At 36.0% G+C, this 18,672-nt stretch overlaps 1 protein-coding gene across 1 annotated transcript in view; it reads right to left on the bottom strand.

Moving 5' to 3' along the window:
* Positions 1 to 5,076: 5,076 nt before the first annotated feature.
* Positions 5,077 to 18,672, bottom strand: part of LOC124794917 (serine protease snake-like) — a 271,581-nt gene continuing 257,985 nt past the window's right edge. Inside the window, exons 7-8 of the mRNA XM_047258621.1 lie at positions 18,467 to 18,633; positions 5,077 to 5,749 (exon numbers count right to left, since the gene is read on the bottom strand). Coding sequence (XP_047114577.1) covers positions 5,576 to 5,749; positions 18,467 to 18,633 — 341 coding nt within the window. The 3' untranslated portion in view covers positions 5,077 to 5,575. The remainder of the gene's footprint in view (positions 5,750 to 18,466; positions 18,634 to 18,672) is intronic.

Raw genomic sequence — 18,672 nt, forward strand, 5'->3', positions numbered from 1 at the left:
CTTGTGTCCCAGGTTTGGTAAAAACAGAAGGAAACGTAAGATAATTGATCAATATGTGAAATGTCCACAGTAGAATCTACTATTATAGAGAAATATTTGGCCTGTTTTATTTCACTTATGATAATTCTTTTTATTCGTTCAGAAAGAAGCTCTATTATTCCATCACAGATTGTTGAAGAAAGATAACTTGTATGTCCCTGCCCTGGGTTTCTATATCGTTCAATTTGCTCTGCAAGAAAAGTATCAAACTTGGCTATAAGTTCAAGAGACATCATAATTTGGCCATTATGTAAAGAACAGAATCTTTCAATGTGTCCACATAGGGGAGGTCCATGACTTGTTAGCTTCTCCACTACTGCAAACACCCTTTTCAACACACTGCACCAGCACATTTTTTTCTGTCTCAACACATGACTCGAAATGGCTACCTATTGCTCCAAGTGACTTTTGTTTTGTAAAGAGTGATAACTCACAATTTTTGTGTTCTAGTGAATTCTCATGACGAGATAAAAGATTAGAAATATTTTTCCAATCTGCAATACCATTAGTAGCAATCGTGGCCTTCCCTCCAAACAATTTACATGGTGCACAAAAAAACAGCACAGGTGCTACAGGAGTACACTAGAAAATCACACAAAAAAGTTGATTCTCAGTCTAAGAGTTTATGGTAAAATATGTTTTTGTTCAAATATCTGGTTTCATCGCCTAATGATCTTCTTGAAGTAGAAAAATCACCATTACAATTTTGATTTCTGCCATGATGTAGAGAATGTTGATTGTTGATTCATTGACACACCATTCTGCAGGATCATCACTAATGATGATATTTCTTTTTGTAATGTCTGACTCAACACTTAGTTTTCCGTGAAACAACAGCTGCAATGCCAGAAATATCATACGTACTACTTGAACTCTAAGTCGAACCAGCTACATTTTTTGTGAAAAATTTATCTACTCTGCCAAGCATTTTAGAACATTGGCTTCTCCTTCTCGCCTTTCCTTCTATAATTTCTGAAATTCCACCCCACTTAATTTTGCCCATTTGCTGTTTTCACGTTAAGGCACTTACAAAATTGTCAACCAACAGTCAAAACAAAAGAAAAAAATTTGTAAAAGGAAAGAGAAAAAACTGTATCCTGTTCCAATCGTATTACACCACACACGAACACAAAGCTTTTTATTTTAAACACAGCACATGAGCACAATGATTTTTCCTTTAAACATGGAGCAATGAGCTGACGAACTCTGATTACTCTATGTAACTGTGCTATGAAAGAATGACTATGCAGAATAATTTAATTTCATTGTCGCCTGTTTCTCTGTTGTCAGTCAACAGTAGAAGCACACCTGCTGGCTGAAATTCGTCTCGTAATGAAAATGGGACAGTGCCTTTTTTGGCTTGTTTCTCCCACGTCACTGGAATTTTAGCTGGGACGCAAATATGTTCTGAATATTCCTGACACAACCTTTCTAATTTAAAAAGCAAATAATTTTTGCAATTTCTTGCAGTGAGGTGTGCTGTATTGACTCTTACCCCACTTATTCTTATAACATTTTAGTGGTTTCTGTGAGCAGAGAAGACGGACTACAAAGTTTAAGTAGTTGGCAGTTGATGTGGTGTTGTCATTTGTGTGAACAATGCAGTTATATCTACATGCAGATGCACCTTTTGTTCCAACATAAAATAAAAATAACCTTTCCTCGAAGAAAAAAAGCCTAGTTAAGAAGTTCAATATAAAATTTGCAATGCCACATACTACTCAATTGCACAGAGTGGGAACTTTGATATTGTGCAGGGTGCAGCACACTAAATGAGACAAACGAAAGTTGGTTTCTTCTTTTTTCACCAAAAAAGTAACTAAGTAAGTAAATAAATAAAATATTTAAACTGTTGTGAGGTGTATTTCGCACATTATTAGATATTCTACTTATGTTTTTTTTCATGTAAACTTGTGTTTAAAAATGTAGAACATGTCATTAAATCAAAGCTCAGATATTGAAGACCACAGAGCTTTCACATTAATTACAGTAATGGAGGGCTGACTTGATACTTCCCTGTAGTTTCTACAAGAAATTTAAGTCAGGTTTTACATACTGAGGCCCACACGTTACAGTATTACGAAACTTCTGATTAGTTTATCACAGCTTTTCAAGGGTCCCTGTATTTTCACAGGGAAAATATGGTAAGGTTAAGTAGAAGCCGACAACATTCTCGGAATAATAATGTTTCAAACATTGTATTGTACATTGTCCTAACAGCTTACTTCAAAATATTTTGAACAATCATGAAGATGATACCAGAGAGAAACCCAATGTTAAATTCCCATTCAATCACCAAGTAACCTATGTATATTTTCGAGCTTGTATTGTCGAATTTCATTCTTAAGGCTTATTTAAACTAGCATGTTGTTTAACAATTTTAAAATTTTTTGTCATTTGTAAGCACAGTTATTTTAAAACTTAAGAGGTTAAAATGAGTACAGAGCAAAAAATGCCCCCCCTCCCCCTTAAGAGGCCACCTCTAGGCCCGTGTCTAGTGGGCCTGTATGTAAATCCGCCATGGATTTCACACCTTAAAGGTAATTTAAATTAACGCAAGTATAATGCTGTCACATATTTGATTTAAGTGTCATATAAAGTAAGGAAGTGTGAAGCATTAATGAGTCATTTTAAATAGATGAAAGTAAAATAAAGGTGACTGGTTGCAGTTATTTGTGAAATCTTTATTCATCACAGTCACAGTGCTCCACATCCATAATAGATGAAAGTTCTGTTAATTTTTACCTTTATCACCAGTGAATGTTTAATATATGACTGATAGGCAAACCAAATATGATAGATATGTACTTCATGCCATGTCGTACTGTACTATACTGTAGTATCCTATTTTATAACGTGAACAAAAACTCAAGTTTCATTCTGTAGGAATACTGAGAGTTGTAATACAATAAGCTTTGTGGTACTACATTATTTATTTTCTTTTTTATTGTACAAACACAGTTATCATTTAACTTTTCTCTACATGATAATCATATCTAATGAACTGTGCAGGGGATGTATCTTTTATCCTTTTCATATTGTACAGTTGTATCACTTGCAGTAGAATACTTAAAGTTTATGGCATAATCATAATCTCATTTCCTATTTCTTTTGGTACTGTACTGTTGTATCACTTACAACAGGCTCATCCAAGACTTGCGCCCGGAGGGCGTGCCCGCGCCATGCGGGCGCAAGACAGTGTAGTTCAGCGCCCCGTCTGCAACCGTGTGTCGCTAGTGTCGCCATAGCATAGGAGTGAGAGAGAGAGAGAGAGAGCGCACAGCACTGCTCTGCGCTGGACTGTCCCGTGGTCAGATCCAACGTAAACAAAGTATTCTATTTTAGAATTAATTTTATGAAGGGATATAGAGTCTCATTCTGTTAGTAGTTACTAGTAAGTATTTTTTGTTATACTTCGTGCTACAATTTTTTATATCCATTTTCAGAGTTTAGAAATCGGATCCTTAGTTTGCTGTTTTGTACGTAATAAATTTTAACTGGTCAAGTTTGAAAACTTATTAAAATAGAATTAAGGTTATAAAGCTCTTTAATTCTTACAGGCAACGTTGTTAAAGAAGACAATTAACATTTTACACGTTTTTCTTTTTCGAGGAAACGATTTTGTCTAGGCTTGGTACAATATTCTGTGAGACTGCTAGTTAACTTCAAAGAATTGGGCAAATTTTTATCGCCAAGGAATGAACGGTTCTTAGTTTTAGCAAGCTTTAAAAGAGAGAAAAAGCGCTCACAAATATACGTGGAACCAAACAGTGAGAGAACTTTGGTCGTGTGCTTGTGCAAAAGAGGATATTTCTCTCGTGGAAGACAGCTGTAAAAGTCATCCAAAGTTTTACACATAAGAAAGCGGTCCTTCAGGTGGATATGGCACTGTAGGTCAATCAGCTCTAGTTAAAGCATTTGTGAGACGTCCTCTGCCCCAAGGGAAAACGGGCGAACAAATATATCTATCGGCTGGCGTTCGGGCGGTCCGCACGGCCACTGCAGCAGCATATGAATTCGCTTGGCCGCAGGCGATAGCGCCCCAGGGGCACAGTTTGGACGAGCCTGACTTACAAAGTTACTAAAACTTCATAAATACTGAACTAAGGTAGTTCATGTCTATGACGTCATTACCATCTCATTTTCTATTTCTCTTAGGCTGTGTCTATGACATGTCACCAGATATTGTTAATTATAATATATTATTATTGGTTTGAAGTGAAAAAAAAATAGAATTCAGTAAGTCCTTATGGCAGATACTTTCTTGATGATATAAAATATCTACACATTATCTAAGTATAATTGGGTGCATTATATGCATGTGTCACGTAAACATTTCTTGTTTTCTGGTTTTCATCATAAAACTTGTGGACAATAACTTTCAACTACGAATACATGATGGTAATTTTACCTACTGTATTCATATTTATAAAGATTTGGGATAAATAAGTCTAACTCTGTTTAAGAATTACAACATTTTCACTTGTTGTCTATAACCTTTTAGTACTAAGAAGTGAGGAGCAGCAGCAAGGTTGGGCATCACATACATTAAAACTGGTGAGTTTATTTCAGATATTCTTAGGAGAGAGAGAAAGCTGCAAAATCTTTAATCTGCAAGTCATAAAATTTGCTATTTAAGTTTTTAGTCAACATTAAACATCACAGATAAAAAGGATCCCTAGTTATATCTAAATTTAAATGTGAATCTTTTGTATACATTAAGGTCACTTCATATTTTCTTATGAAAGTGCTTCATAGCATCCATGGCGATTTCATTTTTATAACTTTCTGGTTAAATATCTGAGTGTTAGACCTGTGACAGCAGTAAATTTCGATGAAGCAGTAAAGTAATCAGTTGACAGATGAGACATTCCTGATGTCAGCTTGACAGAGGAAATGTTGACGAAGCCCCTGTAAATCCCTTCATTTAAAAACAAAATTCATCACAAAAAATACTATGAAAATATGAACAAAGAAGCAACTAAATCACAGTGAGTGCTCTATGAAGTTCATGGGGGAAAAGGTAAGAATTTGATTGATCTTAAAATTTTATTCCTGAGTGTGCCCAATACATGCAAAGTAATTTGCAGGTTTTGACAGTCTTTTATCACACTAAAGCAAGTAACAGTAAGATAAAATTACATTTCCATGCTGAAAAAGAAGCAAGAAAACTGAAAATCTTGAAATAAATATCCAAATCATTGTCCACTGATTATCACCATGTGTTGTGAACCAACATATACCATCAACTACTTAAAACTTTGTACTTCAGACAACTGAAGTGATTGGTGATAAAGCTGTCATCACATCCTTTGATAATATGGCTGGCATCAGATAACATACATTTTCAAACTACTTATCCCTGTGGAAAGTTTCTGCTTGGAGCAAAAGCAGAGGACACAGATGTTAAAACTTGAAGTATCTCTGCTGTTATTTATAAAACACAAAGCATAAAAAGTTTTTAATGTAAGAAATTTGCTCTTATGTAAGCTCCAGAGATTCAAAGTATATCACAGATTGGTAATGACTCTGTGAGCTAACCATCTGGCCACACAATGCTCTCAATCCATGGAACAAAGTAAGAAACACGTGTATAGACTCCTGGTGAATTTTTTCCAGCACAGTATTTCCCAAATGATGTCACTCCAATAACGTAATACACACAATGATTTCTATTGCTGGATATTTGAATTGGCCCACCAGAATCACCCTGTAAAATAGAAAAAAAATTAATAAATTCATCACAATTGTGGCATTAATAACTCAAAAAACATGTTAGGAACACATTTTAGTGTTATTTAATTGATTTTACTGTGATGTTATTGAAGCAAGTTTGGTAACTTAACTGGTAATCTTATTACATGAAACAAAAATTCTGATATGGTGAAACAATCTTATCCATTTCCAGAAAAATACAGTAGAACTTAATAATAAAGCTGACAGCTCACTCTAAGCATTAAAGATCAACTCTCTCGACCAGTTGGTCAACTTTCATTGATAAAACAGACTTGCTGCATAGTGCATACAACAGAACTTGGATTCAACACCACCAGACTTAATCAAAATCAACAGGCTGATGGAAATGCATACTGTTATTGTTAACAAGAGTGAACTTGTTATATTGAGTGTTCTTGATAGATTTGTTTTCGATATTTGTAAAGTAAGTGTACCAGAGATGTATGTTCATCTGTGTACAGCCATGTTTTGTGATGTTATAAAAATATATCTTTGGTTTTCTTTATTGTAGTAGGTACTGTTGTCAATTCTGGCTCTAATAAAAAGAATGACTTGTTATTTGACTCTGAGTTAATTGCACTCTGTGATTTTATGTAAAACATAATTACAGACACCATGTCATGAGCCCAGGCCACGGTATACATATGTTTTGTGAATTCATTGCATGTGATCAAAGCCTTATTCGAGTGAACCATGATGCTTAAATTTTGACACTCGGGTACTATAACTGTCTTATTTCATTGGTCTTTTGTGAAAAACCTTTTTTGCCATTTTTAACTGAGTACTGTAAGTTCGGTTCACATTCAGCTTTAAATGTAGATGCAGAAATTGAAAAAATATAGATTCCAGCAATTTTATGGTAAGAATTTCTACTTGTGGAAATATCAGCTGCAAATTATTTTTCCTGCTGAAAAGGTTCTTGATCTCGTGGAGTGGAAACCAATGCCAAATGAAGTTGGAGAGGCAAATAGCATGGAACAATTTAAATGCGAAGCCGATGCTCATTCTGTCTACTGCGATGGAATTCGACAAATGCAGCTGAAATGTAGGTCAGACTAAAGAATATCCAAGAACAGCAATCTGCAATTAATAAAAAGGCCTTGAAGCAGAAGTTTTTTGATTACAGAATGTCATCAACAGACAAAATTGTACAACACATCACTCAAGTTGAGTGTTTGGTACAAGCCTCAGCTGATATAGGTGAACCAGTTACAGAAGTTGACAAAGTGGCTAAAAATTTGAGAAATCTGCCAACAAAATTTGGAACTTTTCCCATTGCTTGGGACTGGTGTGCTGAAAATCAATGAATGTTTGATAATTTGATGTCAAGGATACTGAGAGAGAAACAAACACTTGTACAATGTGATGAAAAGTCAGCAGAATTTGCAGCAGTCAATGTGGATAAAACAAATAAGTTCAACTCAAAGAATAACAAACCTTCTTTAGCTATTATTACTGTTGAAAGGAAGACATTTTAAATGTGAGTGCAGAAAAATTTTAGCCAAACTCAACATGAAGACTATACATCTCATGGTGGTGCAAATTTGTACATAATTTTCAAGGATGACTGCACTCAGTACAGATTCTTGTATTTCTTAAAAAGTAAACGTGATGCTTTCCCAAATTTTTTGGAATTTCAGACTGATTGAAAGACAAATGAGAAACAAACCCATAGGACTGAGAAGTGGCAATGGGACTGGTTTCACAAATAAGCAATTTAAAAATTATTTCTCACAGAATGGAGTAGTACATGAGAAAACAAGTCTGGTACCATTGCCATACAACTGTAGGGCAACCGGATGTAAGTGCATCTATAATGTGAAACAGAGTGAGAAAACATGTCCATGGCTGAATATGCGCACACTGTGATATTTAGTGTAGACTTGTCTCATAAATTGTGGGAAGAAGCAGTAAATTTTACTGCATATCTCTTAAATCGACAACCATGTAAGCAAACAATAATGTTATGCCATATTATTTGGGAAAAGCTTTATCTTTAAAACACGTGACGAAGTTTGGATCAGCAGCATATGTTAACATCCATGACCAATTTAAATCAAAATGGGATAGTTAATAGGGGGTGATTTAAACTTGCCAGATATAGATTGCGAGTGTTATGCCACCAAAACTGGTGCCAGAGACAGGGATTTGTGTGGCATTGTTCTGGATGTCTTGTCCAAAAATTACCTTGAGCAGATAGTTAGAGAACCAACTCATGAGGGTAACATCTTAGACCTCCTGGCAACAAACAGACCTGACCTTATCGAGTCAGTCAACGTAGAGGAAGGTATCAGTGATCAAGGCTGTGACAGCATCTATGACAACGGGTCCTGCAAGGAATGTTTCCTCAAGAAGGGTGACACAATACAAATTTCAGAAAACCTCAGCAGCCAGCATCAAATATTTGGTGATGAGGATGAAGATGTGGAGAGCAAGTGGAAAAAAATTCAAAGGCATCATTGAATATACCTTAGACAAGTATTTTCTGAGTAAGGTTTTTAAGGGATGGGAAAGATCCACCATGGTTTAATAGCTGTGTTAGAAAAGTGCTACGTAAACAAAGAGCACTTCACCACAGATTCAAGAGAAGTAAAAACCTAGCTGACAAACAAATGCTGAACGAAGTGAAAATGAGTGTAAGGAGAGCAATGAGTGAAGCACTCAATGATTTTGAAAGCAAGATGCTGACAACCGACATGAGTAAAAACCCTAAGAGATTTTGGTCATATGTAAAATCAGTAAGTGGGTCAAAATCATCTAGTGCCGGCTGGAGTGGCCGAGCGGTTAAAGGCGCTACGGTCGCAGGTTCAAATCCTGCCTCGGGCATGGATGTGTGTGATGTCCTTAGGTTAGTTAGGTTTAAGTAGTTCTAAGTTGTAGGGGACTTATGACCACAGCAGTTGAGCCCCATAGTGCTCAGAGCCATTTGAACCAAAATCATCTAGTCATTCTCTCAGCAACTGAAATGGAAGATATCAGAGAGAAGGCCAAAATACTGAGTTCGGTCTCCTGAAGTTGTTTCACCATGGAAGATTGTAACACTGGACCTCCTTTAAATCATCATATAAACATCAAAATGGCAGATACTGAGATAACTCATTGCAGAATTGAAAAGCAGCTATAGTCACTTAGTAATGGAAAGGCATCAGGACCAGACGAGATACCTATAAGATTGTGTAAAGATTTTGCAAAAGAATTTGCTGCTCTTCTAGCAGTAATTTATTGTAGATAGCTTGAGCAATGAAAAGTACCTAATGACTGTAAAAAAATGTAAGTCATTCCCATTTTTAAGAAAGGCGGTAAGACAGATCCACACAATTATAGATCTATATCGTTGACGACAGTCTGTTATAGAATTCTGGGAAACGTTTTAAGCTCAAGAACTATGACGTTTTAGGAAAATTAACATCTCCCCTGTAAAACTCAACATGGATTTCGCAAACATGGATCCTGCAAAATTCAGCTCGCTGTGTTCCTCCATGAGGTCCACAGCACAGTGGACACCAGCACTTAGATTGATGCCATGTTCCTTGATTTTAGTAAGGCATTTGACACTGTCCCGCATTGCTGTTTCATATGAGATTACAGTGTATCTGAGCAGACTTGCGATTGGATTCAAGACATTCTAGCAGACAGAACTCAACACGTCATTCTTAATGGAACAAAATTGACAGATGTATACATAATATCCGGAGTGCCACAGGGAAGTGAGATAGGACCATTGCTGTTTTACGATATATACAAACGATCTAGTAGAAAGTGCCAAATGCTGTTTAAGGCTATCACAGATGATGCAGTTGTCTACACCAAAGCAGCAACACCAGAAGATAGTAAGAATTTGCAGAATGACCTGCAGAAAATTGATGAATGGTGTTGGCTCTAGCCACTGACCCTGAACATAAAAAATGTAACATACTGCGCATACGTAGGAAAAGAAATCCACTACTGTACAGCTACACTATTGATGACAAACAGCTGGAGACAGCGTCTGCCATAAAATATTTAATCATAACTATATAGAGCGACCTTGAGAGGAATGACCACATAAAACAAATAGTGGGAAAAGCAGATACCAGACTCACATTCATCAGAAGAATCTTAAGGAAATGTAACTCATCCATGAAAGAAGTGGCTTATAAGGCACTTGTTCACCCTATTCTTGAGTATTGTTCATCTATCTGGGATCACTATCAGGTAGGACTGATTTATTTATTTAGCTTATGACTAATACAGACATATCATAAAATCAAATTACATATACATATGTACATATTTGCACACAAGGAACTTAAGTTTGGCTTTACAACTGAATATCCAGTCCTTAAATCCAGCACACTGCATATGGAGTTGCTAGCAGGAAGTCCTCTTCAGTACTGTGATAGGCTCGAATCCTGCATTCATTGTCAATGTGATTAACAGTCTGGTATGGAACCTCTTCTAACATTAAGGAAATAAAACTTTAAACATAGTTGCCCGTAATAATGTGCGTGGAAAGAATAAGAAAGATTTGTATGTATGTTACCCCTCAGGCTAGAATCTCAATCAGTAGGACTGATAGAGGAGATACAGAATATCCAACGAAGAGTGGCACATTTCATCACAGGATTGTTTAGCTGGCAAGAGAGCATTATGGAGATGCTAAACAAACTCCACTGGCAGACATTACAAGAGATGCGTTGTGCATCATGGAGAGATTTACTATTGAAATTTCGGAACAGCACTTTTCAGGAGGAGTCATACAACATTTTACTTCTCCCCACATACATCTCACATATTGACCATGAGGAAAAAATTCGAGAAATTAGAGCCAATGGAGAAGCTTACCAACAATCATTCTTCCCACGCACTGTTCATGAGTGGAACAGGTTTGGAGCGATCAGGTAGTCGTACCAAAAGTACCTTCCGCCCCACACCATTAGGTGGCTTGTAGTGGGGTATGATGTAGATGGTAGTGATTTGAATAGTGTTTCACAGACATTTTTTGAATCTATTAAGAATACAGTAGTCATAATTGTTTCTGGAATAAAAATTATTGTTGCTACTGGTAACTTTTCAAAGAGTGTGAAACGAGATGTACTATTAACTGTGGAATTGGCATGACAGCTGTTGGAGTGCAATTTCTTGCTGATTCAGAATCTCAGCATTGATAATATTTGGGACTCATTTCTTGTGAAAGTACCAAGTGGTGGGTTCAACATTCTGTGTTAGCTTCAATTATGTAGTGATAATGCTTACCCAAACGATCTGTCTCATTTTTCATGTTTCCTGAGGCAGTAAAACTCTTCTCCTATCTGTAATTTATAAGTGAATCAGAAATATTCTATCTTCAAATTTCATGTGATTTTTTACAGCAGGATACTTTAGTATAGGAATATTTTAGAAAAGGTTTCTCCAGTGTTATCTATATACATTATGTTATGTTAGTGATACGTAATGGAATCATAAGAGGATGGAAGAAAAGGCAATATAAAAAAAAGGAAACAGCAGTGGTATTTGGTAAAAATCTATGTGATACTGTGTTTGTTCTGGTTTTATGAAATATGATGAAAATAAATTGGTGTCATAGTTAAAGAATCTCTGCCAAACAAACATGTAAGGTAAATAGAAAATGAAAAGTGTCAGCATACGTGGAGGAGAAGGTGCAGACTATCTGAAAACTATAATTAACATCTGAAAACTATAATTAACATCTGAAGTAATCAGCTCAAGTGTGAGATTAGAATAATTTGGTGTAGCAGCAGAGGCAATATGTAGTAAAAACTCTCTTGAATACTAGGTCTTAATATCAATTGTGGTATAATAGAAGTGTTTGTGTTAAGTGCAATCACTATATGGAGATAACTAACTACCTGTAGAAGTGCGTCATGGTACAGCCTCTTCTAACATTAGGGCAATAGAAATTCAAACATAGTTGCCTGGAGTAATGTGTGTGGAAAGAATAAGCAAGATTTGTATGTATGTTGCCCTTCATGCTAGAATCTCAAGCAATTTGATGGACTACAGTGAAATAATAGTTTTTCTAAGTGATTTTGTCTGGTCAGTAATGGATGTTAAGTTTGCCTTAGCCTAAGGATCTGTTACTGTGGAGTGTTTTTCAGTAGAATCAATTTTGAATTAGGTAAGTAGAGCAGGTGTTTATTTAGTAGATAATGAAGCAATAAAGAAATAATAAAATAATGAATAATGTTGGGGGCTTAATGGTTGGGGAACCTGTTTCCGCAGTAGGAATATTTTTAGAGAATGCACTCCACTAGCTAATGAGGTAAGAAATAATGGAGTTGACAGACATGATTGAGTAATGAAAAAGATAACTGCATACAAACAAATGTGATGTAACAATATTGATGATCTATTTTTGAACTAGCCAGCATTGGGTATTGTATATTGTGCAGCTTAACAAAAAGAGCAATATTTTAGTGAGGTACAAGTCATATAATGCTGCATTATCAGATCTATAGGTTATCTGAAAACTTCTATTTGTGTTCTGAGGAATTATGAGCTTAAAATGGTAATACTGGAATGAAGAAAAGTAATTTTGCTGATTAACTGATAACTGTGGTGCAAGAGTGACATGAATATTCTGACAGGTCAACTATTCGGTAACATTTTGTGATTATTAAATTTTCTGGTTGAATGAGAGTAGTACTCAGAGTTGGAGAACAATGATTTGGTAAACTTCCATCCCCTTAATTTTGATTTGAGTAGTAATTAAGTTATGCGATCGTTACTCTATTCCTTTTTCATAATGTAATGATTAGTAAATCCAGCCTACTGCACATCTTGAGTTTTTGCTAGAGGTAATGTACTTATTTTGGACATTGAGGTGATATGTGTCCATAAATGGCGCGAATTTCAAAACAGGACTTGGCATTTTAGTGATTTTGCAAATGGAAAAAAAACCCAAATCTTTCAATGTTAACCAGTTTGAGACTGTGGCGAAGGAGAACCACCTCCAAGGGAACTGATAGCAGTGCATGTCCTTACTAACTGCCACTTGGACTTGGTGAAAACATGGATGACTTGATGAGAAAATATGTTAGTGCTCATTAAAAGAGAGAAAGTACTTGTGCAAAATACTAAACATTGAAAAAGTGAAATTTTCTGTCTGAAAATGAACTGCAGGTCACAGTGCAATTTTTTAGGTTTTGCAACCCAAGATCATTTATTCTTTGAAGCAAGACAGGATTTGTGTAAAGTAATATGTATCTTAGAATTTAATCTTTCTTTATCTGGAAAAGACATCACTAATGATGAAGATGCCTACTTTTATTAACAATATAATTTGTGGATATACACTATATGTAAATATTTTGTATGGGGATTTTCATATGGCCAGCTCATATAAGTAGAAATTTGAGAAAACATATTTACTGTAATTTTTGATAAGCAGATTTCTTATGTAATATTCTTTTGTGTGTAGAATGTTAAACCCACATTTTGGGGTCATTTGTGGTGATTGAATTGCCTAGATAGCTGTTTGCAATATATATCTGGTCAATCCAGTGAGGGGGTAACGTGACAAAACAAGCTGGGATCTCGCTTGTTTTACCATCTGCCTCCTTAAATTCATTTTTGCCTGATTACCATTAACATGCATGAGCATAATCTGCATTACCACAAAAGAGAAAGGTTGGCCCTCAGTCTTAAGGAATGTAGCGTCGGGTCTAATTTTGTGCTTAGTTTTGTGTAAATTAATTTCCTAATTTATTTGGACCATTCCTAGTTAATACTTTTGTTGTAGGATGAAATCAGTAATTTTTTCCTGACTTAAATTCTATTGTTGACTTATAAACAAATATAGATTGTGTACTAATTGTAAACTTTTGGAAGAAAAACTACTAGGATTCTCAAAATATTTATTTGGTTCTATTCAAAAACATATTAGCAAAGCCAGTCCTTAATTAATTCCAGAATAATTACCAGGTTTGTCAAAAGTATTGTTTGTATAACTATATCTGGTAATTTCATTATTTAAACAAATAATTCAGCCTAAGCCTTGTGGTAGAAGGAACTGTTAAAGAGAAGGAATTTTTCAATATATTCAGTTAATTGAATAAGTTATGTTTTAATTGTAATTTCTGTAACTTAAATATTGCACATGTATAGTTTCAATGCCTATTATGGTGAGGATATATAAAGGACTGATTTTTGGTCCTGAGACAGTCAGTCCATACGCGATTTTCAAGCAGGAATTATGTATTAGTTAGATTAACAACAATGCATCAACTTAACAGTGGAATAAGTGTAACACAAATAGGCCATGTGTTAGAACAATTAATGACAATGTCTGTTTAGTTAATTTGACAAATAGTGTCACATGCACCATATTATTCTGCAAGAACTGTGAATTGTGTGGTTAGGTTTTTACTGCTCATAGATATTCAACAGCAAACTACTGAAGCAGTATGCTGATGTTACCTGTAACCTATTAATGAGGCTTTTCAACATTTACCAATGGTGAACTGGCCATATAATTGTGTAAAATTGGGGGGGGGGGGGGGGGGGGGTTGTGAACAGTGCAAGTAAAGAACTGTGAAACGCAACTGTCAGCTACATCATTTACAGTAGTCAGTGTTGAATTTTCACCCCCCATTTTCCAGCCAGTATAACAATGCAGTATATTGACACCAAGGACTATCAATGAAGAAATAAAGCAGGCGAACATCACAAAGGGATCACCAATTTACTATTGGAGGGAAGCAGTGGGTGATAAAAATCATAGAGGGAGACCAAGAGATGAATAAAGAAAGCAGATTCAGGAGGAGGTAGGTTGCAGCACTTATTCGGAGATGAAGAGGCTTGCACAGGATAGATTAACATGGAGAGCTGCATCAAACCAGTCTCTGGACTGAAGACCATAACAACAACAGAGTATCTCTCTCTAATAGGGATATGCAAGACTGTTTCAATGGCATTGTTGTTACCAGAGAAAGAAGCAAACTATATAATCAGTCAATCAATGTGTGTTTGATTTTCGGAAAGGATGATCTTATGTAGAACAGATCTAGACTCTCAAACCATTACTGGAGGATGGAACTGCTAGATGTAAGAAATACATTGCTGCATTTGTTGACTTGAAAGCTTGTGATTTTAGTGACAGGCATGTACTTTATGAAATAGTTATAGATAAAGGGACTTACTGTTAATAAAATAAATTGTTACATACATGATTACAAAAGTTAAATTCAAAGGTGAGATTTTGGAATGATCTGAAATACAAATAGGCTTCAGATGAAGGAACTGCATATCTCCATTACTTTTCAACAGTTTTATGGATAAGGTCATGAAAGATTGGAGAAAATATTCCTGAAGAATAACATATTACAGGCAAAATTAGATAGGATGCAGGAAGTTTTAATCTTGTATAATTATCAAAAGATGCTGAATAGTTCATCACACAAGTTAATAGTCAGAGGAGATAGCATTAAAAAGAGGTCTACAGATATTATTTGGGAAGGCAAAGTATATTATGAATGACAAGAAAAGCATGAAATCTGTTTTCATGTTTGGAACCGTAGATAAGATTGTCCAGTTCTAGTATCTTCATGATATCATACAACTGCATGGAGTACACAAAAGTGAAAACTGTGGAAGAGTCAGAAAAGCTGAGCTAGCTTTCCTCCTAATGAGGAATACCTTCAATAAAACAGCAATTTAAACTAAAATAACACTAAGATATTACCAGTCAGTGATCAAATCTTATCCCTTGTGTGCTTCAGAATATCTGGCATTAGCAACATCAAAAGATATTGAAGAGATAGAGAAAAAGGAGCAAAAGATTCCAGGAATAACTTGTGGACCAAGAAAAAAAGATGATACATGCTAACTGTACAGAGACTAATTACTACACTTACATGTGGCAGAATATTAAACATTATACAAAACAAGGTATTAACTTTTTTGGAAAAATCTCAAGAACTGACAACAGTAAACCTTGTAAGAGAATCATTAATCATTTAGCAAGACCCGCAGAAAAGGCAATCCATATGCTAAATGATTTGCTAATGTCAAGAAAGATGTGCACTGAAGAACCATTAGGGAAGAAGACATACATTTTTAGAAAAATGGTACAAGTATGCTGCTGGACATTAAAACTGATGTACCAGGAAGGCTAAGAAATAATGAAATTTCACTTGTGCATATACAGTGTAAGTAGGAAGAATACATGATTAAATTTCTATATTATCTGGAGGCGTACAGGGTGTAAAATTTACTAAATGGAGATGTCGCATATGTTAGAAACAATGGCTCTAACTCAACTGGGCAATGAGCTGAACTAAGCTTGGATTACAGACACAGATATTCATTCCATGTTGTTTCAGCTTTATATCGGAGTTCATCAGTCATAGTGGCTGGCCAGTGATGGCATGCCAGTCTCTCAGCAACCCATAACTACATGTTTTCAGTGGGAGAGAAATCTGAAGAATGTGATGGCCAGGGCCACAGCCAAACATTCTCTGTATCAGGGTAGATCAGAAAAGTATGGGCAAAATGGAGTGTTATGTTAATTTGTTGAAAGACAACATCAAAGAGACTTTTCAGATAGGCGGCAGCCTTAATACTTCAGAAAAGTAACACCTGTTGTGTAAATTAACAGCTGTGCAAACCAGAGATGATTGTGCTGTGTACTCAGCAACTCTCTGTGTCATCACACCAGATGCTAGGTGCCAGGTCTATATGATAACACTATCTAGCAATACTAGTTCTTCTTAGAATCTCCACAGATAGTTTTGTCTCTTGTAATTCTGTACACAGAACTGAGACTTGTCTGAAAAGGTGATGAGGTGCCACTCCTATTGTGGTGTTGTCATTGGGCATCTATCTCCCACTGTGTTGAGAGAAGTGCAGCAGTGCTCACTGTGCTAACAGTCCAAGGTACTCCAGATGTCATTGTTCTCTCAGGTGGGGCTACTGACATCCCACTTTAGTGTTAAGTGTGGCCCTCTTGAACCCACAATTCCATATTTACCTGATAGTTGTTGCACCCTGTCCAACACAAGTAATATTGTGAATCAATAAACAGCAGTCTTGATAGACCACAATCCTGCTGCTGATAAATTCGAATTCCAACACATGATAGTACGTGTTTCTCCTTCTTGCTTGAGGCATAATGCATTCCTCTCATAAACAACCAGCATTTAAATGAAATTTCAAAATGAGAAACCTGCTGTGTAATCCTTCCTTATGTACAGAATGTAGGCAGTGTTACTCCTACCTATCTTATGTGGTTGCACTAAAATGTAGATGTAGCTTATCTGCATATCCAGGCATAGAGTACACGTGACATTTGTTACATGTTGTTTCACGGTGATGCAATTTCAATGGCCAGAAATGTATTTAAGGGGTACCAGGATATTTACCAGCAAATCCATGAGTAGTTTTGTTCCCCTCTCACCCCCACCCCCTCCTCCTCTTTCCTCACTGCCTCATCAGATAGAGAACTTTCTGATTCTGGAAGTTAGTATTGGCATTGCCCTTTACTTATACCTGTGTTTTATGGTACCTGGAAGAAGGGTTCTTTTTTCATCTACTTAGATAGTACACAATAAAACTTTTTGCAGATGACTACATGAAATAGTAACTAAGTGATAATTTGTTCACTCATTGAACAAAAAGTCTAAAGATATGTGTAGGAGGGAGTCGTTACCTATCATGCATTTTCTGTTCATTTATATGTTGGTTACCTTGGATGGAGAGTCATCGTCAGCTGTAGAATTAAGTTCAGGTGTGCCCCAGGTAAGGTTGTTGGGAACCTTACTGTTCATGTTGTATATTAATGACCTTACAGACAATATTAATAGTACCTCAGACTTTTTGTAGATGATGCAGTTGTCTGTGATGAGGTACTATCTGAAAGAAGCTGCTGCATAAATATTCCAGCAGATCTTTGTCCAAAGATTGCAAACTTGCTTCAAATGTTCAGAAATGTAAAACTTTGCACTTTGCAAAATGAAAAAACATAGTATCCTCTGACAATAATACCAATGGGTCAGTGTTGGAATCTGCCAACTCGTACTAATACCTGGGTGTAACATTTTGTAGGGCTATGAAACAAAATGGTCACATAGGCACAGTTGTAGGTAAAGCGGGTGGTAGACTTTGGTTTATTGGTAGAATAACTGGGTAATTGCAATCAGTCTACGGAGGAGATTACTTACAAATCACTCTTGGGACCAGCTCTAGAATAATGCTCAAGTGTGTTGCATTAACAGGGGATATTGAATGTATACAGAGAAGGGCAGCACAAATGGTCACTGGTTTGTTTGACCCATGGGAGAGTGTCACAAAGATTCTGAAGGAAATGAACTGGTAGACTCTTGAAGATAGACGTAAACTATCCCAAGAAAGACTGTTAACAAAGTTTCAAGAATCAGCCTTAAATGATGACTCTTGGAATATACTACAATCCCCCACATATTACTCACATATGGATTGTGAGGATAAGATTAGAATAATTACTGCAAGCACAGAGACATTCAAACAATCATTCTTCCCACACTCCATACATGAATGGAACTAGAAGAAATCCTAGTTAGTGGTACACTGGGATGTACCCTCTGCCATGCATCTAATGGTGGTCTGCAGAGTGTAGCTATAGATGCAGAAGATTTATTACATAAATTAAACATAAAAGATTACATGATTCTGAAGATTCTCACATGCAGTTGTAAAACATATTCTAGTACCATACCTGACAAGTGTCTTTGCCTCCTGAAAGGACACCAGCGCACATCATTGAAGGAGCTATTCCACGAGGCAGAGAACTGATCTTGACACCACTTTGCCATAAGTTGTTGCACACTTTGTTATCTATTATATCAAGAACCACTTTCAGCAAAGTTTCACTTGGTTTTTCAGCTGCAAGGTACAAAAAATCTGACAGTAAGGCATTTTAGG

This window comes from Schistocerca piceifrons, chromosome 4 (assembly GCF_021461385.2).
Source record: "Schistocerca piceifrons isolate TAMUIC-IGC-003096 chromosome 4, iqSchPice1.1, whole genome shotgun sequence".
NCBI lineage: Eukaryota > Metazoa > Arthropoda > Insecta > Orthoptera > Acrididae > Schistocerca > Schistocerca piceifrons.